The 24,721-nt window shown below is 32.3% G+C and overlaps 2 protein-coding genes across 2 annotated transcripts; both read left to right on the top strand.

Moving 5' to 3' along the window:
• Window positions 1–1,804: 1,804 nt before the first annotated feature.
• On the top strand, window positions 1,805–7,403 carry LOC132759517 (heavy metal-binding protein HIP-like). Its single transcript, XM_060751307.1, has 2 exons — window positions 1,805–2,364; window positions 5,387–7,403. The coding sequence occupies exons 1-2, from the start codon at window positions 1,920–1,922 to the stop codon at window positions 5,800–5,802; spliced, it is 861 nt and encodes a 286-aa protein (XP_060607290.1). The 5' UTR covers window positions 1,805–1,919; the 3' UTR covers window positions 5,803–7,403.
• Window positions 7,404–15,810: 8,407 nt separating this feature from the next.
• Window positions 15,811–19,283, top strand: LOC132759515 (heavy metal-binding protein HIP-like). The gene is made up of 2 exons (XM_060751304.1): window positions 15,811–16,259; window positions 18,353–19,283. Exons 1-2 carry the CDS (start codon window positions 15,902–15,904, stop codon window positions 18,769–18,771), a joined length of 777 nt encoding a protein of 258 aa, XP_060607287.1. The 5' UTR covers window positions 15,811–15,901; the 3' UTR covers window positions 18,772–19,283.
• Window positions 19,284–24,721: the final 5,438 nt, after the last annotated feature.

Here is a 24,721-nt window from a genome sequence, read left to right as displayed (position 1 = left end):
ACGACACTTGACATAGTGTCCTTGCAGCGGAAACACTTTCAGGGCTCCTTAACCATAATAATCAAACAATAATAACATGTATTCATTTGATTGTGTTTTTTTTTATTTCAAGTGTCAAGATGTTTCCAAGTATTTCTCCTTATTGTAACATGTCGTGGCTGATATGTATAAAAATTGGAACACTTTGATGTAATTAGAACAAGGAAGATACCACATCACATGGATATCAATGTTTTATATAACAGACACTCCAAACAAAAGTTTATAATTGAATGACAATTGCTGAGTGTAGTGGATGTGTGCGTAAGACGCTTGAAGTTGTTGAAGTTGTTGAAATCCCGTCCTGTGTTATATTAAATTAAGGGGAAAACAAAATGTCCTTGAAAATTACATCATTAAACATTTTTACAGCGCGATTTTGTTTGAAAAATCTGATAAATAAAAAACAACTTTGTGTTGAAAATTTCTTAAAATTATCTAGAATGATCGTCAAGTGTCGGAGGAAATAACAACGGTATTATTGTGAAATATATCACGTTTCCGGTCTTCTTTGTTTATATATTAAGAGTAATCTCCTATAGTGTAAGGGCCACAAGTTCAGAGCTGTAATATTAGCCACTCATTCACTGACTTATTTAGCTGTACACAAACATTGTTATGATATTGTTATAACATCAATATAATAACAAAAATCAAAAATGTAACATACACACATGTTCTCAAATATTTCTCTTAATTTGCTTTTTAACACATTCAAAGTGCTGAGGAGTTTAAGCCTTACTTCATGCAACCGGATGAAGGAAATTCATAACTATAATGTCCGGGTTTCGTTATTTCAGTACAACCGGATGTAGCTTATTCTTCTCATGTCGATAATCATTTATCACGAAATTCATGGAATAACGACCCTTATGTCCGGGTTTCGAAGAAAATGAAATTTAAAGCTTTATTGAATCAAAAACGGATGGCATTTATATTAAAAAAACGTAGGCATGGTTTCACTAGATAAACATAAGAATGAAACATAAATAAAGAGGGTTGATGAAAAAGTAATGGTATGTTTGAGTTATATCCATTTGATTACCTCAGTCTATCATCTGATCAAAAGATCAAACTTTAAAGAAGGGAAGGAAGGAATTCTTAAATAAATTTCCGTGGTAAAATCAAACAAATATCCAGGTTTATTAATTAGAATCATGCATTTCTTTTTTGTTTCATTAGAAACATGTGTGTATGTGTGCGTACGCTTGTGTGTGCGTGTTTGCGTGTGTGCGTGCGTGCGTGCGTGTGTGTGTGCGTCCGTATGTCAAATATGGAAGGTGTTAAATTCAAGCATGGTTAGTTCATGCCAATTTATTTTATTGTGTTGAAAGCTAAAAGGTTATATAAACACACGAATCCGTTCCTGGAACCAACTAAAACTAAGCAATAAGTGTAAAGTGTGCAAATCACTCACGTGATTTGAACCCACGTGGCCAGCAATCCTCAGATATCTAGTCCGACGCGTTAACCACTCAGCCATGCCGCCGCTCACATGAAGTGTATGGTTACAAATTTATATGTGAGGTTTAAAGAGTGATGTTTGCTAAAAGCCTTTAAAATCTTTCAAACTTCTCTTAAACAGCAGATTTCTAGTTCGACGCGTTAACCACTCGGCCATGCTGCCACTCAACACAAGCGTACAAATACAACTTCATGTCAAGGTTTATAAAGTGATGTTTGCTCAAAACCATTTGAATCTTTTCATTTTCTCCTGAACATCATGAACAACCCACCACAATCTTAAGGAAAAACATTTTATTCTCGTTATTTTCTCGTAATTATATTAGCGAGCAAATACAAGGTTAGCAGTCACTTGATGCAATATTACTCTTGAATAAGTGTATGCAAATATTTCACAACTGGTGTAACAAGTTAACATGTTGTTGAAATATTATTCCGTCGTGATACTGTGTCTTTCCGTTGTCAACGGAGAAGCTGGTGAACCTAAATGTTTTTCGAGGTTTGACTATGACGAGAAAATGTTAATGAAACAATTAAGATTTGAAGACAAAGTTCAGAAATTCGAGGATTTTATTAACGGAGTTAAGGCGCGAGAAGCCAAGGAAAAGGAGGAACGTGATGAATTATTTGCCGCAGAATTAGAGAAAGTTAAAAAAGAACTGAAGTTGAAAGAAGAAAAGGAAGGAGAAGAACGCTCTAAGTTGTTTGCCGCAGAGTTACACAATTTAGAGAAATACAAACAAGAGAATGCGGAAGAAGTTGAACGACAGAAAAATGTGACGTCAGAAATGCTCGAAAGTGTTGAGAATTCTAAGACGGAGTTTGAAAACGTCCATCAACAAATAAACGAGAGAATGAAAGGTCAGTTTCACATAAAGTATTACAGAAATGCATATCACATAATTATTGTTACTGTAAATACATGTAAGTAAAATGGTCGTGTAGCTTAGCAAATCCTACTAAAACAAATGCTGGAAAAATAACATTTTTATATTAAATTTATCTTTACTTATTCTTGTTATTGCAAATAAGTAATATTGTCTTAATACAAATGGTCTAGCTTAGCAAATTCTACTAAGGCAATTGCTGCAAAAATAACATTTTTATATTAAATCTATCTTCTATAAAAGATATATAAACGTCAACAATATTCTGAAGAATAATGTTTAAACCTGGAAAAAACGCATTAATTTATTGTACGAGCTAAAATTGTGCAATATCTTCTGTTGCTTTTTTGTATATAAGTAATTTTAATTGCCAAAGAAAGGTAGAATTGTAAACAATTAACACGCCTTATATGTTTCTGTATGTTATACATGAGGTAGCAGTATACAGTTTTCCGAACTTCTCGACAAACAAATGACATCAGCACAATCAAAACCTCGCATACAATAGAAAAAAACAGAATCCCTAAAGAAAGCATAAAACGACCAAATTGAAAATATTGCAGGCTCGGTTTGATTGAGCCTGTTCATGATCAGCACTGAGAAATGCAAGTTTTCGTCCCTGCCCACCTAGCACAGGCTTAAGCAAAATTCAACATTTAAACATGAAAATATGTCTGTAGTCTGTTATCACACACCGGAAATCAATGCATGTTTGACAAGATTCAGATTAAAAAAGAAATTTTGTGTTCTAAGGCATAAGGCCCTATATCCATACACCATTTTTAATATGGTTCGTCGCCTTTACAATGTTTATAATTGTTAACAAACACTTATTGTTTATATTGTCCATTAAAACATGTACATAAAGGACAAGCTTCCTTAATGAGATTATATCACGTGTACTTATCAATATATAAAATTATGCAATTCTTTTCCGCCAAATTACCAATTGAATCAATAATTTTGCGAATATGATTGTATTTTTGACACAATTATAAAGAAAGCATGGAACCCCTATGTAATCATGACAAGTCTCTTTTCGGGCTATAATTGTGTCTGCCTATAATTATTGATGTCACCAAATTTCTGAAATTTCCAAACAAAACCAAAACCATACTTAAACAGTACATGTTTTGTTTCTGTGACCCAATATATTCGACCTACTTGTCTAGTGACTTCAAAATTGAATTAAATAACACTGTTCTTTTAAGGATATCTACATAAAGATAAGACGTGTACAAAAACAGCTGATGCTGTTTGTCGTGAACAATATACTTAACGGCAATCTATCATGTTTTTCTAAAACCATTAATACATGTAATACACGCCTAACATTTTTTTTCATTTTGACTGTTGTCTTCTATGTATTTTAGTCTTCACTGAACTTTCCTTCTCAATCACATTATACAATCTGAAAATAACAAGAGAAAGGAGTCCTTGAGCCTTTTCCTTCACTATTTTAAGCCTCTTCATACCCTTTATTTTAGAGGAATCTACATGAAAAATATATTCGAATCTAACAAGTACTCTCTGAAATCAATTTGGCTAAATAACTAAAACACAGCACTAGCAAGGGAAACCAAAAATATAGCAACTTCAATATTATGAAGCTCAAATATCAACTTCAATTGCAGAACTGTCTCTCATGTGTAAATTTGACCATTGCAAATTCTAAACTTGCCAAATGAAACTGTATACTGCCTCTTGATGTATAACGTTTACGTCTGCTTACAAACTGGTTGGCTGATTTTATCAAAATTATTATCAATAATTTATTTATTATTATCATCAAGGTAACTATACTACGTGACTTTTTGCATTTGTAACATAGTCAACTTGGAGACCAAACTTTTATGTTAATGTATTAATTAATTTAATCAGTTAATTGATACATTTTAACCATATGTGCTACAGTTATTTTTAACTTCTATAGATACATACATGTACTATCTATTTTAATAGTTGTTATACATGTCTATATATATAAGGTGTATGTTGTTTATACTGGAACTGATGCAAGTCGATTTTGACATTTGAATTTGAATCTAAGCATCATGTTGCACTTGATTGGTATTTGATGTCCATGTATAAATTAGCTTACATTGTAATTTATTTAATATTTACATTCAATACTTGAATTGTTGTACTCGAATATTTCATTATGAATATATCACAACAAATCATCACTGTAAATTTCAGTCTATTATTAGTATCATTATTAACGTATGGCATAAACAAAATGCAGGTGTATGATATAACTGAAAAATGTGGTTTATCTAGTTATCAATTAATATCTCTATATATACTCATGACAGAACGGTCATTAGCGGAGAGAAGGCTAAGAGGTCTAGAGTGAACTTAAAAAAAAACTGTGTAAATACACAACGCTAGTACTTTATTGTACTCGCAACGCTAGTACTTTATATTACTCGCTACATAACACAATCTGTGTGGCAGAAAACCAATTCAAAAGACGATAGTATTTTCTAAAGTTACTTTCTCAATGTTCCATTATCAATTGTAGAGGTATTTTATTCTAGTTATTAAACCCACATAGGATTTTTTTCGGGAAAAAGGTGATATCCTTCCGCTAAGTGAAATTGTGTGAATTTCCGTATGTTCATACTTACGGTTACACTTAACTAAGATATGACTTATTTCCCTCGCAAACACTATTTGATGAGAGGAAATTACTACCTGAACAACAGCCTTTTGAATTGGTTTTAAGTCATACGCAGATGACTAAAGTCACGTCGTATAGGCATCAAATATTTGAGATAAAATAACTTTGAAATTAAAAACAGAAAACATGTAGTTACATCAATACCTACCATGATGTCAAATTTTATGCATTTCGTCTTGTGCACTATTATATCTATATGATTATATTTCTCAAATGAAACTTTTAAATAATGCATGTTATAAGAAAACATTCATCTAAATGCACATTTTCATCAGTTTTAAAAACTTAAATCTAACCATTCTGTCGTTTTTAGGGAAAATTGTGGCATTCACAGGGACCAATCCTACGGCGGGTGATACATCAACATCTATGTCTTTTACAACGGTCATTACAAACGAAGGTAACGGGTTTGATAAATCGACTGGTAAGTTTACATGCCCTGTAAGTGGGCTCTACTACTTTTCCTTACACATCATCAAAAAGCGGTCATCTAGTGTCGACACTGTCGGATGTCACATTAATCTGAACGGATCAAATAAAGTGCAAGCTTATATAGATCCACAGGATGGGACCAATGGTGCAGACAACGGAAGTTACGGAGTTTCGACGTCGGTGTTTTTAAATCTGAAGGTTGGAGATGTTGTGAAAATAGATAACTGCAGCAGTGAAATATCCGGTCGCGTAGAATCATGGACGTCATTCAGTGGTCATTTAGAAAACGAAGTTTAACTTAAACATACTATTTTATTACCCTTCCAGATTTTTTCCGCCTTTTTGATTGGATATTGATCACCTGCATGAAATTGATAATACCGAGCCAGACGGGTATTATACAAACTAAATTTCCCCGTTGGATACCCCACGTTGTAAACAACATGCGCTGTGGCGATGAGCATACGGTTTGATTTCACGCGATGTAAATTCCTATTTACAAGCACTTTTTAACTGTCAAATGATAAATATTTACCAAATAAGAGTAATGATACATATTCTCATCAGTATTGAAAACAAATATGACCTTGTGAAAGCTTGATATAATTCCAAAAAAGTGCGTTCAACAGACTACTCCTTTTCTCTTGTTTACATTTGTTAGGTTCGAAAGAAACTACGTCATGTATTTATGTGACGTCATATTGTGGTGAAGGGGTACCCTAAAGGAATCTTATTTCGACGTTTCATTTGAAGTAGCAATGATTTATTTTTAAATCGTCTTAACTCGGCAGGTGAAGGGTAATAAAATTATTATTTTGGTTTTGGAGTGATATATGTGGATATGTTACCTGCCAAGATAAAATATCACCCTCGCCTAACGGCTCGGGTAATATAAAATCTTGACAGGTTATATATCCACATATATCACTCCAAAACCAAAATAACATATAATATGTATTTTCTAGAATTTGTGTCGCAAAAAAAGTTCTCCGACTTCTTTCTCGCGCATGAAATACAGCTTTATATCAAAGTTTTAAATGATAAAATAAACACAGGTTATCAGCTTATTTTGAAGATTCTGTTAATTCTTAGAAACAGTGTGTACTTTATTCGACGGGAATTTCAAAAGGAATGTACCCTTTATAAACTTTGAAATGTTTGATACCAAAGGCTTTATTTTGTTCACTTTTCAAAATATTATTTTTTATGGACTGGTTCGAATCGAATTATCTTTCCAAGTTTATATAAATCAAGTGACCCCTGTATTGTAAAACTATTTTCATATAGTGATTATAATGATTACAGAATACATTGAATGAAAGGAATCTGCCTGAAAGCGAGCAAGCATGATTCAGATCATCGTCAAACCAATAATAATCGCTGAAGAACAATTTATTCTGTTTACTTACAATATTTATGTATATTAAATTACTTACACATTATATGCAATCAATCTTCCAAGGAACGACAATAAGGTGATGAACACAACATTTACTGTTTTTAAATGTATATAAAAATATCATACACTTTGATTTAAATGTTCCATTATCAATTAAACTGGTCTATGAGACACCTTCATCTATGGCGTTAATGTTTGAAATGGGTAAAATACAAAATGAGGTACAAAATATATTTCAAGAATGTACAAATTAAATACCTAAATCACTCTAAGTACGTTACTGTATTTTGGAAAAGCAAATAGACATTAACAAATTAAATTGTCGACAGAAAATGTATGTAGTGTCAAAAAATTAGGACAGTGTTATTAATATTTAACTAGTTTGTTTGGCATACTATTGTATTGTCGTAAATTTGTTCATTTGTGTATATATATGTTTAATATCGATGTATTCTTGTTATGATCTTCATTCAATGGGGGAATAAAAGATATATACAGAGCATTTGTTTTCTTAGTTTACTGACCAAAGCAATGTGACTGTTGTCTCCACTCGAATGACTTATATTTGGAAAAACAGCAATTAAAGAGACGTAATAGTATACTTAAGGACAATGAAAACGCACGGTCGGAATTATTGCGTTCTAACAAGGAAAATATGTTTCTCTTAAGTATTTTTTCACAGTTTCATAAAACCGAATGCATTCCAGTCATTTAGATACCAAAGTTATGAAAACTGATTGCATTTTAAGGAAGTTATTGCATGATAAAGACAGTACCCGAAAAATCAAAAGTAACACTTTTGGCTAATTGTGATACATGTAAGTTCACAACGGAAAACAGATTTAATCAATTCATGGTTACTTTATGAAATGAAATTATTTATATCTTTTTAAACTGTTAATTATTAACTTGTTTTTCACACCTTTCAAGAAATGTTAGACACATATGAGCAATTAAAATTTTATGAAAATGAATATTAAACTATGCCAATGGTCACTTTTAGAAATCGTAATACCTCACATTGAAATTGCATTTATACACTTTTCCTCTATAAAAGGTGCTTAATTTCAAACACTTCTGAATACTTGCTAGCAAATTGTATGCAATGATTCTACAAAGAATTAACCGCTGGGTAGATTTAGGACAGATTCAGTCTGGTCTATCTTATAATCAAATTTTGTATTATCAAAGCGCCAACCGTTTTGGTGTCCATCGGTCTACAATTTCCCCGCTTCATCAGCGTTTTCGCACTACACTACAGTCTGAATGGCGTCAGGTTCCACAGGCGACTATCCGCATCATAAGGTCTACGAGGCGACGACGTCAACTGTAAGAGACGCTGATGGAGGATATTGTCGTTTCTAAAGATCCCGACGGTGACATTACGAATAGATATTTATTATGAGTGACTTTGTTGTGGTTTTTATTCTGGTTTTTTGCCTTTGTTAAGTTTGCATTACTGTGATGAAAAAGTGTGATTTGGGGATTTTCACCTAAGGTTCTTCGATTTACTGTTGTACATTTGATTTTAAACATTTTGAATTATTTTCAGTTGTTAAGTTTGCGTTTTGTATTAAAGTTATGATATATATCTAATGGAGTCGTTAGTGTTTTGTCTTCATGCAATAAAATGCATATAGTGCGGGCGTGCGTTTTCATTGTCCTTAAGTATAGTTCCGGTGTCAAAATAATTTGAGATTGACAACGGTGAAAGGGGGATAATTGTGTTTAATTTCAATGTGTTAAAGATGTATGTAACATACCAATGATTTGAGCAATTCATTCAATGCGTTCTTCATTTTGGTAAAATATTATACACATGACCAAGGAGAGCTAGTCTCAATTCTTAAAACTGATCCCATGTCTAGAAATTTATGATGCATATATTAAGAATGACTTTCACGTAATTATAGAGGAACAGCCTTATATGGTTCACCAAAATGTGTATCGGTCAGAATGATATGTCTTTTTCCGGTTAAACATATGTTTGTTAAGCTCCAACATATGGATGCCATTTTCAGGATTTTTTTTGTTAATTCAAACTATTTAAAAGCACATCTTTTTAACCGATGAAGATTTCGTTGAACCATATGAAGTTGCTCCCCCGTGTGAAACGAGTAAAGCTCTAACCAATGATGCCAAGGTTGAAAAGCAGACACCTTAAACTCTCCGGTCACTGCTCGTGAAATTGATTCTACAAACTAAATGACTAAGAGCAAAGCTGTCAAAAAGAGGAATATCACCACGGCTTGAAACTTGATAACTTTCTAAACTATGTTTGACATAATTCTACTGTAATTCTTGTAGTTTACTATATACTATATAATTATAGCTAACATAGATATCGTGGTGAGTCTATGTGACAAACACTTTCAATCAGTAACGCTAGCAAATTTTTAATAATCGACTGGGAAAACTTTATCACTTAAAGATCCTGTAACACATTTTTATGTTTCTTTAGCTCACCTGAGCTTGCTCAGGGTGAGCTTTTAGGATCGTTGAATGTCCGTCGTCTAACGTCTGTCGTCCGTCGTCTGTCGTCCGTTCACACTTGTTCGTTAACACTGTAGCGGTCACATTTTTGCCTCAATCATCAATAAATTTTGTCAGGATGCTTCTCTAGTTAATAGCTCGGAGGAGTTCATACATGGGTTATCTCGGATGAAAAACTAGGTCACAGGAGCGAAAAGTAGAAAAACCTTGTTAACACTCTAGCGGTCACATTTTTGCCTCAATAATCATCAAACTTTGTCAGGATGCTTATTTAGTTCATAGCTCGGATGAGTTCGAACATGGGTCATCTCGGATGAAAAACTATGTCACATGAGCTAAAAATAGAAAAAACCTTGTTAACACCCTAGCGGTCACATTTTTGCTTCAATCATCATCAAACTTGGTCAGGATGCTTGTCTAGTTGATAGCTCGGATGAGTTCGAACATAGGTCATCTCGGATGAAAAACTAGGACACCGGAGCATGAAATAGAAAAAAACCTTAACACTCTAGCGTTCACAGTTTTGCCTCAATCACCATCAAACTTGGTCAGGATGCTTGTCTAGTTGATAGCTGGAATGTGTTTGAACATGGGTCATCTCAAATGAAAAACTAGGTAACCGGAGCTAAAAATAGAAAAACCCTTGTTTACACTCTAGCGGTCACATTTTTGACTAAAATATCATCAAACTTGGTCAATGTGCTTGTCTAGGTGGTAGCTCGGATGAGTTCGAACATGGGTCATCTCGGATGAAAAACTAGGTAACAAGAGCTAAAAAAAAGAAAAACCTTGTTAACACTCTAGCGGCTACTGTTTTGATCCAAATATCCTGGAAATTTGTCTGAAAGTTTGTTTTGATCATTTCTAGGTAATAGGGTCACCTGGGGTCAAAAACTTGGTCACACCGCCCAAATATGGAAAAACCTTGTGAACACTTTTAATTAGTGGTCACATTTTTGACTCAATTGTCATTAAACTTGGTCAGGATGCTTGTCTAGGTAATTGCTCGGATAACTTTGAACATGGGTCATCTCAGATGAAAAACTAGGTCACATGAACTAAAAATAGAAAAATCTTGTTAACATCTAGTGGCTACTGTTTTGATCCAAGTATCCTTGAAATTGGTCTGAAAGTTTGTTTTGATGATTTCTAGGTCAAGTTCGAATATGGGTCACCAGGGTTAAAATCTAGGTCACACAGCTCAAATATTGATAATCCTTGTTAACACTCTAGTGGTCACATTTTTGACTCACCTGTCATAAAACTTAGTCAGAATGCTTGTCTAGGTAATTGTTCGGATGAGTTCGGTTGGTCAGGTTAGCTATATAGGGTCATCATGGCCCTCTTGTTATCATAAGTAGTACTGGTAAACTGTAGGACAGCCTGTCCAGGAACGATGCGATGGTTGAACTGTGCTCTGGTGAATTTAATGCGGCTTACTGTCGTGATCCGGGGTGAAAACTTCCAACACCACTACGTAACAACATTTTTTACAACATACAGGATATTTCAACTTAACAAAAATAACAAAAGCAGTATTTGCATGTCCGTGCACTTAATTCTGAGTTTACTTTCGGCGTTAAGATAGAATGTAAAAGGTGCGTACAAGTATATGTATATAAAGTGTCATGTCTACGGATTTGTGGATATTTTTTTAGATCTGGTTTTACGTCGTAACAACACATGGCGACTTTCTAGCATTGCTTATGGAGAAGACCTTAACAGCTCTATTATGCATTATTCAAGGCACGAATAGGCACCTGAGTAGAACCAAAGACGTTCCGTAAACTAGCTAGCTCACATGAAAGAATCCAAAGTCAATGTCGAAACTCGAACCACTGAAGCCTACTAACATTTATAGTTATTTAAAAGAAAAATCAGCATTCAGCTAGAATTGATAACTCTATTACAGTACGGTATAAAAATTATATGTAACATTCGATTATTTTCCTTTGTAAACTTTTCAGATGCCTAATAGTTCAGTCAATTTGTGAAAAAAATACTTCAGAAAATGGGAAAAGCACCAAACTTGGTACAAATGAACTTAGATATATATAGAAAAATGAGCGTGGGACCCATTTTTTAAAATCCAATATGGCGGGGAAATCTAAATGGCCGCCATACGTGTTAAAAATTTCAAACGCTTGTTTTTACTAAGAGAACTTAATAGATAGCTGCATATTAGGGTATTGTAATCAGAACAAGAGCTGTCACAGGAGACAGCGAAGCTCAACTAATAAAATACTTGACGCAGTAAGGAAGACAAAACTATGGAAAAAAACGATTATGTATAATAGTGTATTAAGTTATAGTAAAAAAAAAACATTGTTAACATAAATTCCAAGATCAAGAGACATAATTCTGGAAATAGTCACACTAGAGTTATGAACCTTGTCACATTACATGTGTGTAATGATAAGAAATATATATTTGACGTTTGAAGTAGATTCCATAAAAAGTAAAGTTATAATATTTCTTAAAGAAAATCCTAAGTTCAAAGAAAGATAAATCTGTAGATATTACTTCAAGAGTTATGAACCTTGTCAAAAAAATGTAATTGATGATAAGGAATAAGTATTTGAAGTTTGAGGTAGATAGCTTTAAAACTAAAAAAGTTATAGTAAAACATAACATTTTTCAAGAAAATAACCTAAGTTTATGGGGAGATAATTCTTGCAATATTGGCGCTAGAGTTATGAACCTTGTCAGATAACATGTGGTTAATGATAAGGTACATATATTTGAAGTATGAAGTTGATCCTTTAAGAAATAAATAAGTAACAGTAAAAAATAATATTTGAAGTATGAAGTTTTTCCCTTCAGAAATAAAGAAGTAACAGTAAAAACAGTATTTTTAAAGAAAACTTCTAAGTTCAATGGGGGATAAATCTAAAAATATGGGTGCTAAAGTTATGAACCTTGTCACATAAGGTGTGGTTGAAGATAAGAAACATATATTTGAAGTTTGAAGTTGATACATTCAACTTTTCCGTTAACTCCTATTCTTCCTTAACTTTCTTTCTATTTCGATTACTTCTCTGTACTTATGTTCTCTTGCATATGCGTTGAAAGATGACAACTTCTAATCGTTGTATAACATGGTGATTTTTTTAAGTTTATGTAGTACAAATGAAAATATTTTTCACTACTATACCTAATTAAACATTCTCTTAGCGCCTTTATATTATTGATGTCATCATAAAATACTTTTTAATTGATAATGCATTCGGGTTTAATAGTATGCCAAAAAGTTTTTGTATTACTTCTTATATTATATGATTGTGTGTTTAGTTAATATGTGTGACAACTTTTCAAAACAATTAACTTTTTATATCTATTTAAAATATATGTTCACATACATAAACTAAGCTAGTGATTTGTGAAATGAAAGAAGAAAAAACACAGTCGTCATGCTAACATTAGGTTATCTTTTGTAAGACTTGTAACAAGAAAATCCTTTTTAGATAAACATGTTTACTCCAAAATATAGCCACATCATGTTTTATTTCTAACAAAATTGCCAGGAAAGTTTTTCATTAATTACTTCCATTACATAAAGGAAAGTTCAGGTCATGTCGGTGAAGAGCATATGAGGCGAAAAGCTGAACTGAATACTCGGAAAAAGAAATTGCATTAGGAAAATTACTTTTTATCTTCTCAACAGTTTATAAAAGTGTGTAATTTAAGACTGGTATCTCTCCAGTGCCTTGAAAATACGTCAAAGTAATGAAGTTAAAGATAAAGTGATTGAATTAACTGAAAAAGAAGTTTAAAACAAACGTCTTGATAAATGGAAGTTCTGGAGTTAAACAGTTCTCACAAATGCTTCCCAAAAAATATTTAAGAAATGGCTCTAAGTTAAACATTAAACTAATATTTTATTTTATTGAAATGTATACTGTTATGAACATGTTTATATTAAAGTGTATTTTCTTTTTAAACAAAGTTTAATCAAATTTAAGTTTGAAAAGGAAGTTTACAAATGAGAACGTTTTGTTGGTAATCAAATTAACGAATTTGCAACACATAAAGAGGAAAATACAAAACAAAAACACTAAGAATCCGAAAATAAAACACAAGACTTAGTTACCTTTCTTGTGTAAATTATCATTTATTTTACAATTTTGTTACAATTGACAGAATAACCAATGGGATTATTATTCTTGAAAAATGGAATACTGGTAGATGTTTCTAAATAAACAGGCCTGTCCTGTATTTCTAATATTTTTCTAGTGCACAAAACGTGTGCTGTCAAATTGTGGCCGTTTAAATAACTTTGTCATATTCCAATGAGGTGTTGAGTATGACAGACAATAAAATTAATGTAAAACGAAACTGATGAATCATTAGACAGGTCTGGACAAGTTTGCCAACAAGTCATACTACAATACAGTTACAACAAAAACAGAGTGATATCTGTCACCATAGAAACAATAAACAATATGTAGCAGAATGTATCTCAACAAAATCGACTCCCCGTACGACTTATCAATTGAACATTTGATTTTTTAAGATGATAAATTCCTTGATATTTAACTGAAGAAGAACAAAATACTAGTATGCTACATACAGATCCATTCTACATTTTCTTCATAATCATTTTGCTTATTGTTTAAACAATATTCAAAATGGTGAAAGTTTATTTTAGTGCCACCGGTTGTACATTGTGAAAGGCAACTGGATTATCTCACTCGTTTTTTTACGTCATTCATCGGTAAACAACACTTGTGCCTAGTTAACAATTTAACATCTGCAATGAACTCATTAAAACTGTTGGCACAATGATATAAGAAAAAAAATCGAAAATGAAACTGAAATTGGGAGGGTTGGTGAAAAGTTTCTTACTTGCAATACACTTTCATTTATGAATATTTGTTGCTGGTTGTTTTTTAACACAACCATACTTTTTATCTTTGAATATCTCGCCTTATCTTTTGAGAAAAATGTTCATATCACGAGGAAAGGACACCTTTTTTCGCTTGCCTGAAATGTGATTCGAATTCCAGACCTGTTAAATCATAGGCAAACGTTTGAGGCTCTCATAAAATCAGAAGCAAACCAAGTAACTCTCACATTTAGAATTTCCATTAGGCTCGTTATTCTTACAAATACAAACTCTTAGCAGGCTTGAATGATAAAAAAGATAAAATAACTTTAAATTTATAATATGTACGGAAAATAATGTTGTAGTAGTTTTCTGAGTCTTTGTATTTTGCGAGACCGTTGCGAGTAGATAAATACATAGTCTCAGAAAGCTACTGCAACATAGTTATCCTTTCATTATATACCTATTTGTTTTAAGCGAAAAATGATTTTCAATATACTTCACTTTTATAAGTAATTTCAGAAAATAAATTATAAGTGTCATGAAATAAATTAATGAACACGTAATTTGCAAAACCGGCCATGCCTTTAATAATTTTGGTTCCCGTTGCCAAATGCTACGTTATACGCAGCTAAGATCAGAATCAACGTCAAAAATAGTCCGACACTTCCATATACGGTACCGTATTTGTCATATACATAATACTGAATTTTATATCCGTTGAAGCGTATATGCACTTCAAGATTTGCGTGAAATTTAGGAAAAAAATATGAGTTTATAATAAAATGCCGTACGACTTATTTTCTGCTGAACAAATTACAATGCTGACAATGTGATACCAATCAATATAGTCGTCTACACACAATTCTTGTAATTTTGGAGAAGGGGGTCATTTTAAATGTATACTTTTGAAATATAAAATAATTGTTATTTATATTATGAAAATATTTATTCACGTAATTTGCATTTTATTAAGATTTTATAGTTAAGCATAATTTAGGCAAATATCAGCAACGTATTTTAACAATAAATAAAGATGAGTCATCTCCATAAGACAAATGTCCAATGCATGGGTAAACGGGTCTGACTGTACACCATTGACATAGACGAGTCATATAATATGCAGTGACGGGTAATATAAAATTTTTGGACTTATGAGACAATTCTTCCATAGGACACTGATTTATTATCTCCTTGCTGGACAACATTGAAGGAAGGAAGGAAGAAAGCAAGCAAGGAAGGAAGCAAGCAAGCAGATAAGGAAAGAAGCAAAGAAGCAAGCAAGCAAGGAAGCAAGAAGGAGGGATGGAAAGGAAGGAAGAAGGGCGGACAGAAGGAAGGAAGGAAGGGAGGAAAAACGGAAGGAAGGAAGTAATGTACGCGATCATACAAAACCGGAATCCAGGTTTATTAAGCAGAGCCATGCATTTCATTATTTTCTTATTAGAAGCATTGGTTTGGAGCGCACTTGTGTTTGCAAAAACAAAAAACTTTGACATATTTTCAATGTCTCGCTAACATCATGAACAGCCCATTACAATCTTAGAAGAAAATATTTCATTCTATTTATTTTCTCGTAACTATATCAGCGAGCAAACATAAGGGTAGTAGTCACTTGATGCGATATTACTATTAAACAAGTGCATGCAAGGATCTTTCCACTGGTGTAACAAGTAAATATGTTGTTGAAATATTATTCCGTCGTGATACTGTGTTTTTCCGTTGTCAACGGAGAACCTGGAGAACCTAAATGTTTTTCGAGGTTTGACTATGACGAGAAAATGTTAATGAAACAATTAAGATTCGAAGACAAAGTTCAGAAATTTGAGGATTTTATAAACAGATTAAAGGCGCGAGAAGAAAATGAAAAAGAAGAACGTTCTAAGTTGTTTGCAGCAGAGTTAGAGAAATATAAACAAGAGAATTCGGAAGAAGTTGAACGACAGAAAATTGTTACGTCAGAAATGCTCGAAAATGTTGAGAATTCTAAGATGGAGCTTGAAAACGTCCATAAACAGATAAATGAGAAAATGAAAGGTCAGTTTCACTCCTAAAAAATACAAAAATGCATGTCATCTTATTTTGGTATTGTAAAGAAGTGATATTGTCTTAATAACGTAGCAAGCCCTACTTAAGCACATGCTGTAAAATAACATTTTTATATTTTTTTTTTCTTTTTAATAAAAGAAAAAACATAGCGTCAACAATATTGTGAAGAAGATTAATGTTAAAACTTTGATTTAACGCATGTGTTCATTTTACGAGCTAACTATGTAATATTTTCTTTTTCTGTACATGAGTAATATCAATTGCCAAAGAAAGGTTACCGTAAAATTGTGAATATTTAAAGATCCTGTATGTTTTGTGATTGATAGTTTTACTGTGTGAATACCACACTAGCAAAAAATTATATATGTACATATTTATGCAAATAAAACAATTTTCAAGCATAGAAGAATAATATTATGTAAAATGTTTACTGCAAATATTTGTGCACATTTTATTTAATCAATAAATTACAGGCATTCATTTCTTATTGCAAAATTTGACTTAGAATTTATAGAAAATAAATTTCTAATTACCTCCCTTTATTTACATGAAATGTTAAATTGGGTAATATCTTTATAAATAATGCTTATTGGAACTTACAATATTGACAAATCTTAATTTGAGCATCATATTTATGAAATAAAACCATGAAATAATTGTGTTACAGGATCTTTAACACACTAATATGTTTCCGCATGTTATACACGAGGAGGCAGTAAACAGTTTTCAAGCTTCTCGCAAACAACTGAAGCGTCACAATCAAAAACAGATTTTTAAAAACCTCAAATACAATTGCGTACATGTCTGTATCCACACGACTAAAATAAGACTAAAAGTTCATTTTCAACGTAAAAATATGTATCTCACAGCAAATAATCAATAATACGTGCTTAACTTCTAGTATTTTCACAGCAAATAATCAATAATACATGCTTAACTTCTAGTATTTTTGACAGCCGTTTTTATTGCGAGACATTATGATTACAAAAAAATACAGCCAATTTTATCATTGAAGTCCTACAGAAACATTGAGGCTGGTGTAAATATTATATTCCGCATTGCATTTTCCTTCTCAATCATCATACAATCTGAAAATAACATGACAACTTGGTGTATGTCAGCTTTTTCCTTCACTACTTTAAGTCTTCTTGAAGTTCATACTTTGATATAGACGAGTTTATTTTCGCAGTAGCTCCATGTAATATATATTCGATTCGAATCCATCAGGTCTCAAAATGTATTGCTTACACCACTAAAATCAATTTGACTAAATAACTGATACACAGTACTAGCCAGGGAAACTTGACATTTTGAAACTTTCAATATTATAAAGCTACAATATCCACTTCAATTTCAAAACTGTCTGCTCTCGTGTGTAAATTTGACATGACAAATTCGGAATTTGCCAAATGAAACTGTATACTGCCTCTTGAGATGTAACGTTTACCTATTTGGCTAAATGCGAATTTTATGAACAATTTATCAATAATTATGATCACTGTGTCTATATCGTGTGATATTGGTAGCAGAAAATCAACATAAAAGACGTAGTATTTTCCATCGTGACTTTCTTAATGTACCATTATCTCATATGGAATGAATTGTAGTGTCCGCATATTCTTATTATTAAACCCTACATAGGATGTTTCTTGAGAAGAAATGACATTCTTCCATTAATTAAAGCCGCGTTATTTTCTAAATGTTCAAACATGTCATTACACTAAATTACATATGGCTTATTTTTCCCTAAAAATAACATTTTATTTTTAAAAAGAAATTACTACCTGAACCGTCTTTAGAACACATGCAGATTATAAAAGTCACGTGGTAAAGGCACCGTTATGATAAAAAACAAATATTTTAGATAAAATTACTTTTTAATCATCAACAGAATACATAAAACTAGATCAATATTTAACGTCATGCAAAAATGACATGCCTTTAACATTATTAGAACTACATAATTATATATTAATAAAATATGAAGCTTTTAAATAATTTATGTTAAAAGAAAACATAGATCTAAAGGTATCTTTTTATCAGTTTTTAAACCTTTAATCTAACCATTCTGTCGTTTTTAGGGAAAGTTGTGGCTTTCACAGTAATGTCACCTAAGGCGGGTGCTACATCAGACTCTATGTCTTTTTCAATGGTCATTACAAACGAAGGGAACGCGTTTGATACATTGACTGGCAAGTTTACATGTCCTGTTAGCGGGCTCTACTACTTTTCCTTACACATCATTAAAAAACGGTCACCCAGTGTCAGCTTTGCCGGATGTGGCATTTATCTGAACGGATCAAATACATTGGCAGCTTACACAAATCCACAGGACGGGTCAAATGGTGCAGACAACGGAAGTTACGGAGCTTCGACATCCGTGTATTTAAAATTGAAAGTTGGAGATGTGGTGACGTTAGATAGTTGCAACAAGGGTATATCCGACCGCGTAGAAGAATATACGTCATTCAGTGGTCATTTAGAACAAGAAGTTTATTAACTTATACGTAATATCATACATGTATGTATTTTTAGACATTAAATGCAACAAATCTTTCAAGAAACGGCCATAATGTGATGAAAACAACATTTACGGTTTTTTAATGTGTATAAAAATGTTGTTTTTTTTTTTCAGATATAGCTTGATACAATTTAATTTTAAAGTTCCATCATTAATTATACTGGTCCATGAGATACCTTCATGCTTGAAATGGGAAAAATGCAAATTGCGGTTTAAAATATATTCCAGGAATGTACATATAAAATACCTAAATGACTGTAAGTATGGTACTTTTGATTGTAAAAGCAAATAGCAAATACGGTATTAGATTGTCGACAGAAAATTGTTTGTGGTTTCAAAAAATTACTACAGCGTTATTTATATTTAACTAGTTTGTTGGCAAAATATTTTATTATCTTTGTTGAATTGTCGTAAATTTGTATATATGTTTAATATTTAAGTATTCTTGTTTTGCTCTTCATTCAATGGAGGAATAAAAGATATATACAGAGCATTTTTTCTTAGTTTACTGACCAATGCAATGTCTCCACTCGAATGACCTATGTTTAAAAAAAGCAGCAGTTAAAGGGACGTAATAACAGTTCCGGTGTTAGGATAATTTGAGAATGACGATGGTGAAAGGGAGATAAATCTATACTTAATTTCAATCTGTTGAAGATGTATGAAACATGCCAATGATTTGAGCAATTCATTCAATGTGTTCTTCATTGTGATATAATATAAGACACCAGATCAAGGAGAGCTTGTTCTTGCAACTGATTCCGGGCTAGAATTTAATGATATATATTAGAATTACTTTCACATAATCATTCATAGAGGAACAACTTCATATGGTTCACCGACATGTGCATCGGTTAGAATGATCAGGACGTCATTTTCAAAAATTTAAACAGTATTTTTTTCATATATATATTTTTTTTGTTAACATAAACTATTATTTTACAAGCACCTCTTTTAAACAGATGAACCATATGAAGTTGGTCACCATATGAACCGAGTTATACTCGAACCAATGATTCCTAGGTTGACAAGCAGACACCTTAAACACTTAAGTCACTGCTCGTGAAATTGATAGACTGGTTCTATACAAATTAATTCACTGTCAAATAGGCAAATTTCTCCACGGCTTGAAACTTTATAAAATTTCTAAATTATTTTTGACATAATTCTACTGAAATTCCTGTAGTTTACTACATTGACGCTAGATAACATAAATATCTTGGTGAGTCTATGTGACAAACACTTTCAATCAGTAACGCTAGCAGATTTTTCATAATCGACTGGGAAATGTTTATCCGTATCACTAATATTTAACAAAAATAGCATGTCCGTGCACTTAATTCTGAGTTTACTTTGTGCGTTAAGAGGACGTACAAGTATATATATACGGATTTGTGGATTTTTATTTTGTAATGGTTTTGGGTTTTAGGTGGCAACAATACAGTGCATGGCGAATTTTAGCAAAATTGGCCCCAAGTGCTCTTCCGTGCATTCATTGCATTAATTTAGGCACGAACGGACACCTGAGTAAAGCCAAAGACGTTCCGTAAACTAGCTAGCTCACAAGAAAAAATCCAAAGTCACTGTCGAACCTCGAACCACTGACGCCCACTAACATTTAGAGTAAAGGTAAAGCAGCATTCACCTAGAATTTATTACTCTATTACGGTATGGTATAAAAAATTTATATAAGTTTCGATTATTTTCCTTTGTTAACTGTTCAGATGCCTCAGATATGTAGGAAAACAGTGATGGTTGTTTATATTTTCTAACTTATTTGGCATTCGACAAACCGTAAAATAGATATACCATAATGATTTTATGAATTAGTTCTGATAGCTTTTTACAATGTAATCTATAACTCGATCAATGCACATCAAAATATACATTTGTACTTCCAAATAATTCTTTACATAAAATCACCGGGTGGTTGATCACGTGATTTTAGTTTACGATAACTTTTGGTCACCTCTAATAGCTGCACCAAAGACATTAAAGTTTTTTTCGCTAATTTTTCGTTATAGTTTTCAATTATAATTGAATAAATAAAATGTGTCATGCACCAAGCAAGTGTTTGCCGATTCCAAACTTTCCATTGTAGACCTTTTTCCGCTATGATTTCAGTCATATTTCTTTGCAGTATACGTAATATTTTTACGAAATTATATGGTAACATTGTGGTCACAATTTCTTCAGGCATGTCGAGAAAAGTATAATAGCTAAAAAAATCGGCAATTGGAATCGGCAAATATTTGTGTAGAACATGGTATACTCGTATGTTTATTATTCAAATATTGAAAGATGTAACCAGAAATTAGCAAATACCTTCGAGTGTGGCCATTTGCGGTGACCCAATGTTACAGAAAACATGTGTCAAGTGATCACCCAACCTGAAGTTTGATGATCAAGATCAAGCTTTTATTGTTGGCCACCTTACAGTATCATCCACTGGTTCATAAATGAAATGAAGAGGAAACAAAAAGTTAAGTTTCCAATGGGGTCCGAACACTGACATTATTTTTTTCCCTTTGTATCTGTAATATAAATGTCAAAATCCATTTCAAAGGAAGTTTTACTCGTGCTTATATCGGCAGTTATTATTTTCAGATATGTGTTGGCAATAAGTAAAAACAGTAACAGTAGCCATCCGAGCACTATGCAACCTGCATATATCCAATCAATGTATCCGAATACTGCACGAGTTATTGCTATTGGGAAAATCAAGTCAAAGTAACTAGTGTATGGAAGAATATCGTAATAATAAAATGGCAGACAGTGTTCGCTTGCAAATAAAGCGCCCATGAGAGGCCAAAATACGAATACGGTATAATGTCTGAGATCCCTACCCCCAAGACACCCCCCGGTAAAATAACAGTGGTGGTCTCGCTTCATTACACACTTGTCACATATTGGACAATGGTGACATCTTGGTAGGCGGGGTCTGTTACATGTACACTGTAAACACGGGGCCCACGAGAAATATTGGTATTGGGTGGCTCCGTGTGGGTTCTGGGTACTTTACTGGCGACATACATAAAGCTGTCTTGTGAGTCATTAATTTCCATGTTGAGTGATGTAGCGTCTTTTCGGGATCGCATGTTGCTGTCATTATGGTTATTGTCAACAGTGTGGCATATTTTCTGTCCAATTGATATCCCGTCCGGAATTATACCGTCACGTGACGGCTTATAACTTGTATTAACGTATTTTACACACAACCAATTCACAGTTAATTGAAAATCTATGAAAACTCCAAATAATCGTAAGCACAAAATAACATTGTCATTATAGTTACTATACAGATATGGAATAGCAAATATTATTCCTACACTCGCAATGCCTGTCATGCCTGTCAGGAATATAGCCTGAGTCAAGTAGTCAAATATTCGCAGGTTGAAGTTTTGTACTATAGGCGTTAGCATTTCTAAAATTCCCACTTTGTTCGACTCAATGTGTTCTTGAATTTGACAGTATCGTTGCTCTGCATCTTTGAACTCTGAATGAATGAATAAATGTAACAGTTTATTAACACCCTTTATATACATTTGGACTAAGATATATGAATTATAAATGCGAGATAAAAATGAAAAAGGAGAGAAATGGGAACATAAACCTTTAAAAAAGATCTGATTCGCATTTTGCAAAATATTTATTTCTTTAGGTATTAATCAATTGCATGTGTGTATACACCAGGTTAATATTATAGTTTTACGTAATTGTTTTACATTGAATACTAGGGAGTACTTGCAAGCCACGTGCATATTTCAAGTAACCTAGTTTTGTCACAGTCGTTTTAAGTAGTTTATTTGGTTTCTACAGAATTTACTTAGTTCGATTGTGTTGGAAGCTATTAGCTTAAAAACACATTTTTCAAATACCTTTCTAGAATCAACCAGTACTGTGCAATATGTGCTAAGTTTGTTGCTCAAGGAAACAACGACTTGTCCCTGTCAGGGTTTGAACCCATGCGGCTGGCGAACTTTAGATCTAGATTACTAGTCCGAATCATTAACCACTCGGCCATGCCGCCAGTAGTAGTTTATTTAATACAACAGAATAATACATGTTTTAACATTTAACAGTTTGGACTTTAATCAAAACGTTACGTGTTTCCTCTATAGACCATATACATTCTATAATGAAAATATGTCTTAAAACCTTTAAATCTAATTGTAAATGGTCATTGGCTAGGTAAAAAACAAAATAACTTGGCATTTTGCCATAATTGTGTTCAGTTTAATATTTTACTATGATAAAGTTATCAATACACCACGTGACCAACTGACATTTCTATAAATGTTGTTCAGAATGTATCGGTAACGTTCATTTCGGAAAAGGGAGGCAGTCGTTTAATAAAATAGGTCGTTTTTAAATTGTATAAAAAACGTCCTTGTTAATTATTGGTCTATCACCATAAAACAAGCTTTCGAAATATATCACTAATTCAACTTAAACGGAACTAGCATTATACATGTAGAAATATTCAGTTTAATAATATTTCATTGTATGTTTTGAACGTGATAAATTTACACAATCTAACAACATTATTATAAGCATAAAACAGTATGATAAAAGTACATGTGCAAAGCAAAGTTGTTAATAAACAGTAGACACCTAAAACGTTTTAACTTACAATTATTGCAAATTATTCGCAATGTGACATTTTATATCCTGGATAAAATTATGTTACCTCAGTATTTAATATTTATTTAAAGGTGTATTTATTTGTGATAGTTTTAAGGTACTAAATACCTATCAATAGCCTATAGTTCGATTTTATACAACATGTTTAAACATGACGGGTCAGTGTTTGCATTACATTATAATCCATTAAGCTGATTTAACAGTTTGTATTGTACCTTATTATTATTATAGTCACACTTAACCATTTTTTATTATTTAATTTATAATATTCATTTCATTTATTGGCAAATCGGCATTATAAATTATATAATAAAAGTGAAATAATATTATATCATTTTTCACTGTATACGCTTTATATTTTAAAATATACACATTTATTTATTTTTTTTTTAATATTATTTTTACTTTTTTATTTTTTTTATCACTGTGACTGAACAATAATTGATAATTGCAAAATTAATGTTTAAGAGAAAAGAAAAAAAACAGCTACTGTATCTAAAACAAAAAAGACCGTCCCAATTTTTTTACCAACTGGACGTTACCGACGAATAATAATGGCTATTTATAGAAATTTCCTTGGGGTCGGTTATTTATTATTTTTTGTGTAAACTATGAAAAGAAAAATTTGAAACAATTATTGTAATGTGTAAAGTTATTTTGTCTTTTACTTTTACACCTGTAATTTACATCTGTACTTTAATCTTGTTGATTATAATAAAACCACTTCGTATGTTTGCCTTAACTCCAGGTCTGACTAACGTTTTTGATTGTCCTATAGACTAACATTGTGAGAAATGGTCCCTAATCCGACCTTTTTTATGTGTAAAAGACGTGATTTCCCTAGGAGAATGAAATGCCTGACACATTGTAAAAAGTGATGCTTTGTATATTATGTCATTTTCTTGCCTTTCAAATTTATCCTTATCATTGCATCCAAGTTCGATAGGTCTTGAATACGTTTTACATAGTTCGAAAGAAACATTGATGGCTTTTTTTTATAGAAGATGATGTTAACAAACTATGTATGAAAATCGCATGGCGTTTGAAATTGTATCTCTTCATCAAGATTTTTTGTTTGTTTGGTCCTTCGTTCGTTCGTTCGTTTGTACGTTCGTTCGCAAGCCCGCCCTTCTTTTCTTCATTCATTTCTTCCCTCAGTCCGTCTGTCAGTGCATTCGTTCCTTATTTCCTTCTTTCTTTCCCCCGAACCGTCTTTCATTGTTTTATTTATTTATCATAGACTATAATCTATAGATAACAAAACATGAATAGCCAAAATTATTAA

This window comes from Ruditapes philippinarum, unplaced genomic scaffold (genome assembly GCF_026571515.1).
Source record: "Ruditapes philippinarum isolate M1 unplaced genomic scaffold, ASM2657151v2 ctg4005_1_1_1_1, whole genome shotgun sequence".
NCBI classification, from domain to species: Eukaryota; Metazoa; Mollusca; class Bivalvia; order Venerida; family Veneridae; genus Ruditapes; species Ruditapes philippinarum.
The sequence above is the reverse complement of the archived record's forward strand: the minus strand, read 5'-3'. Positions and strand labels throughout refer to the sequence as shown.

Excerpts from the sequence above, each read along its gene's own strand:
- LOC132759517 (XM_060751307.1), top strand. The coding sequence starts at position 1,920 with ATGTTGTTGAAATATTATTCCGTCGTGATACTGTGTCTTTCCGTTGTC. Across the intron at positions 2,365-5,386 it reads AATAAACGAGAGAATGAAAG|GGAAAATTGTGGCATTCACA; the intron begins GTCAGTTTCACA and ends TGTCGTTTTTAG.
- LOC132759515 (XM_060751304.1), top strand. The coding sequence starts at position 15,902 with ATGTTGTTGAAATATTATTCCGTCGTGATACTGTGTTTTTCCGTTGTC. Across the intron at positions 16,260-18,352 it reads GATAAATGAGAAAATGAAAG|GGAAAGTTGTGGCTTTCACA; the intron begins GTCAGTTTCACT and ends TGTCGTTTTTAG.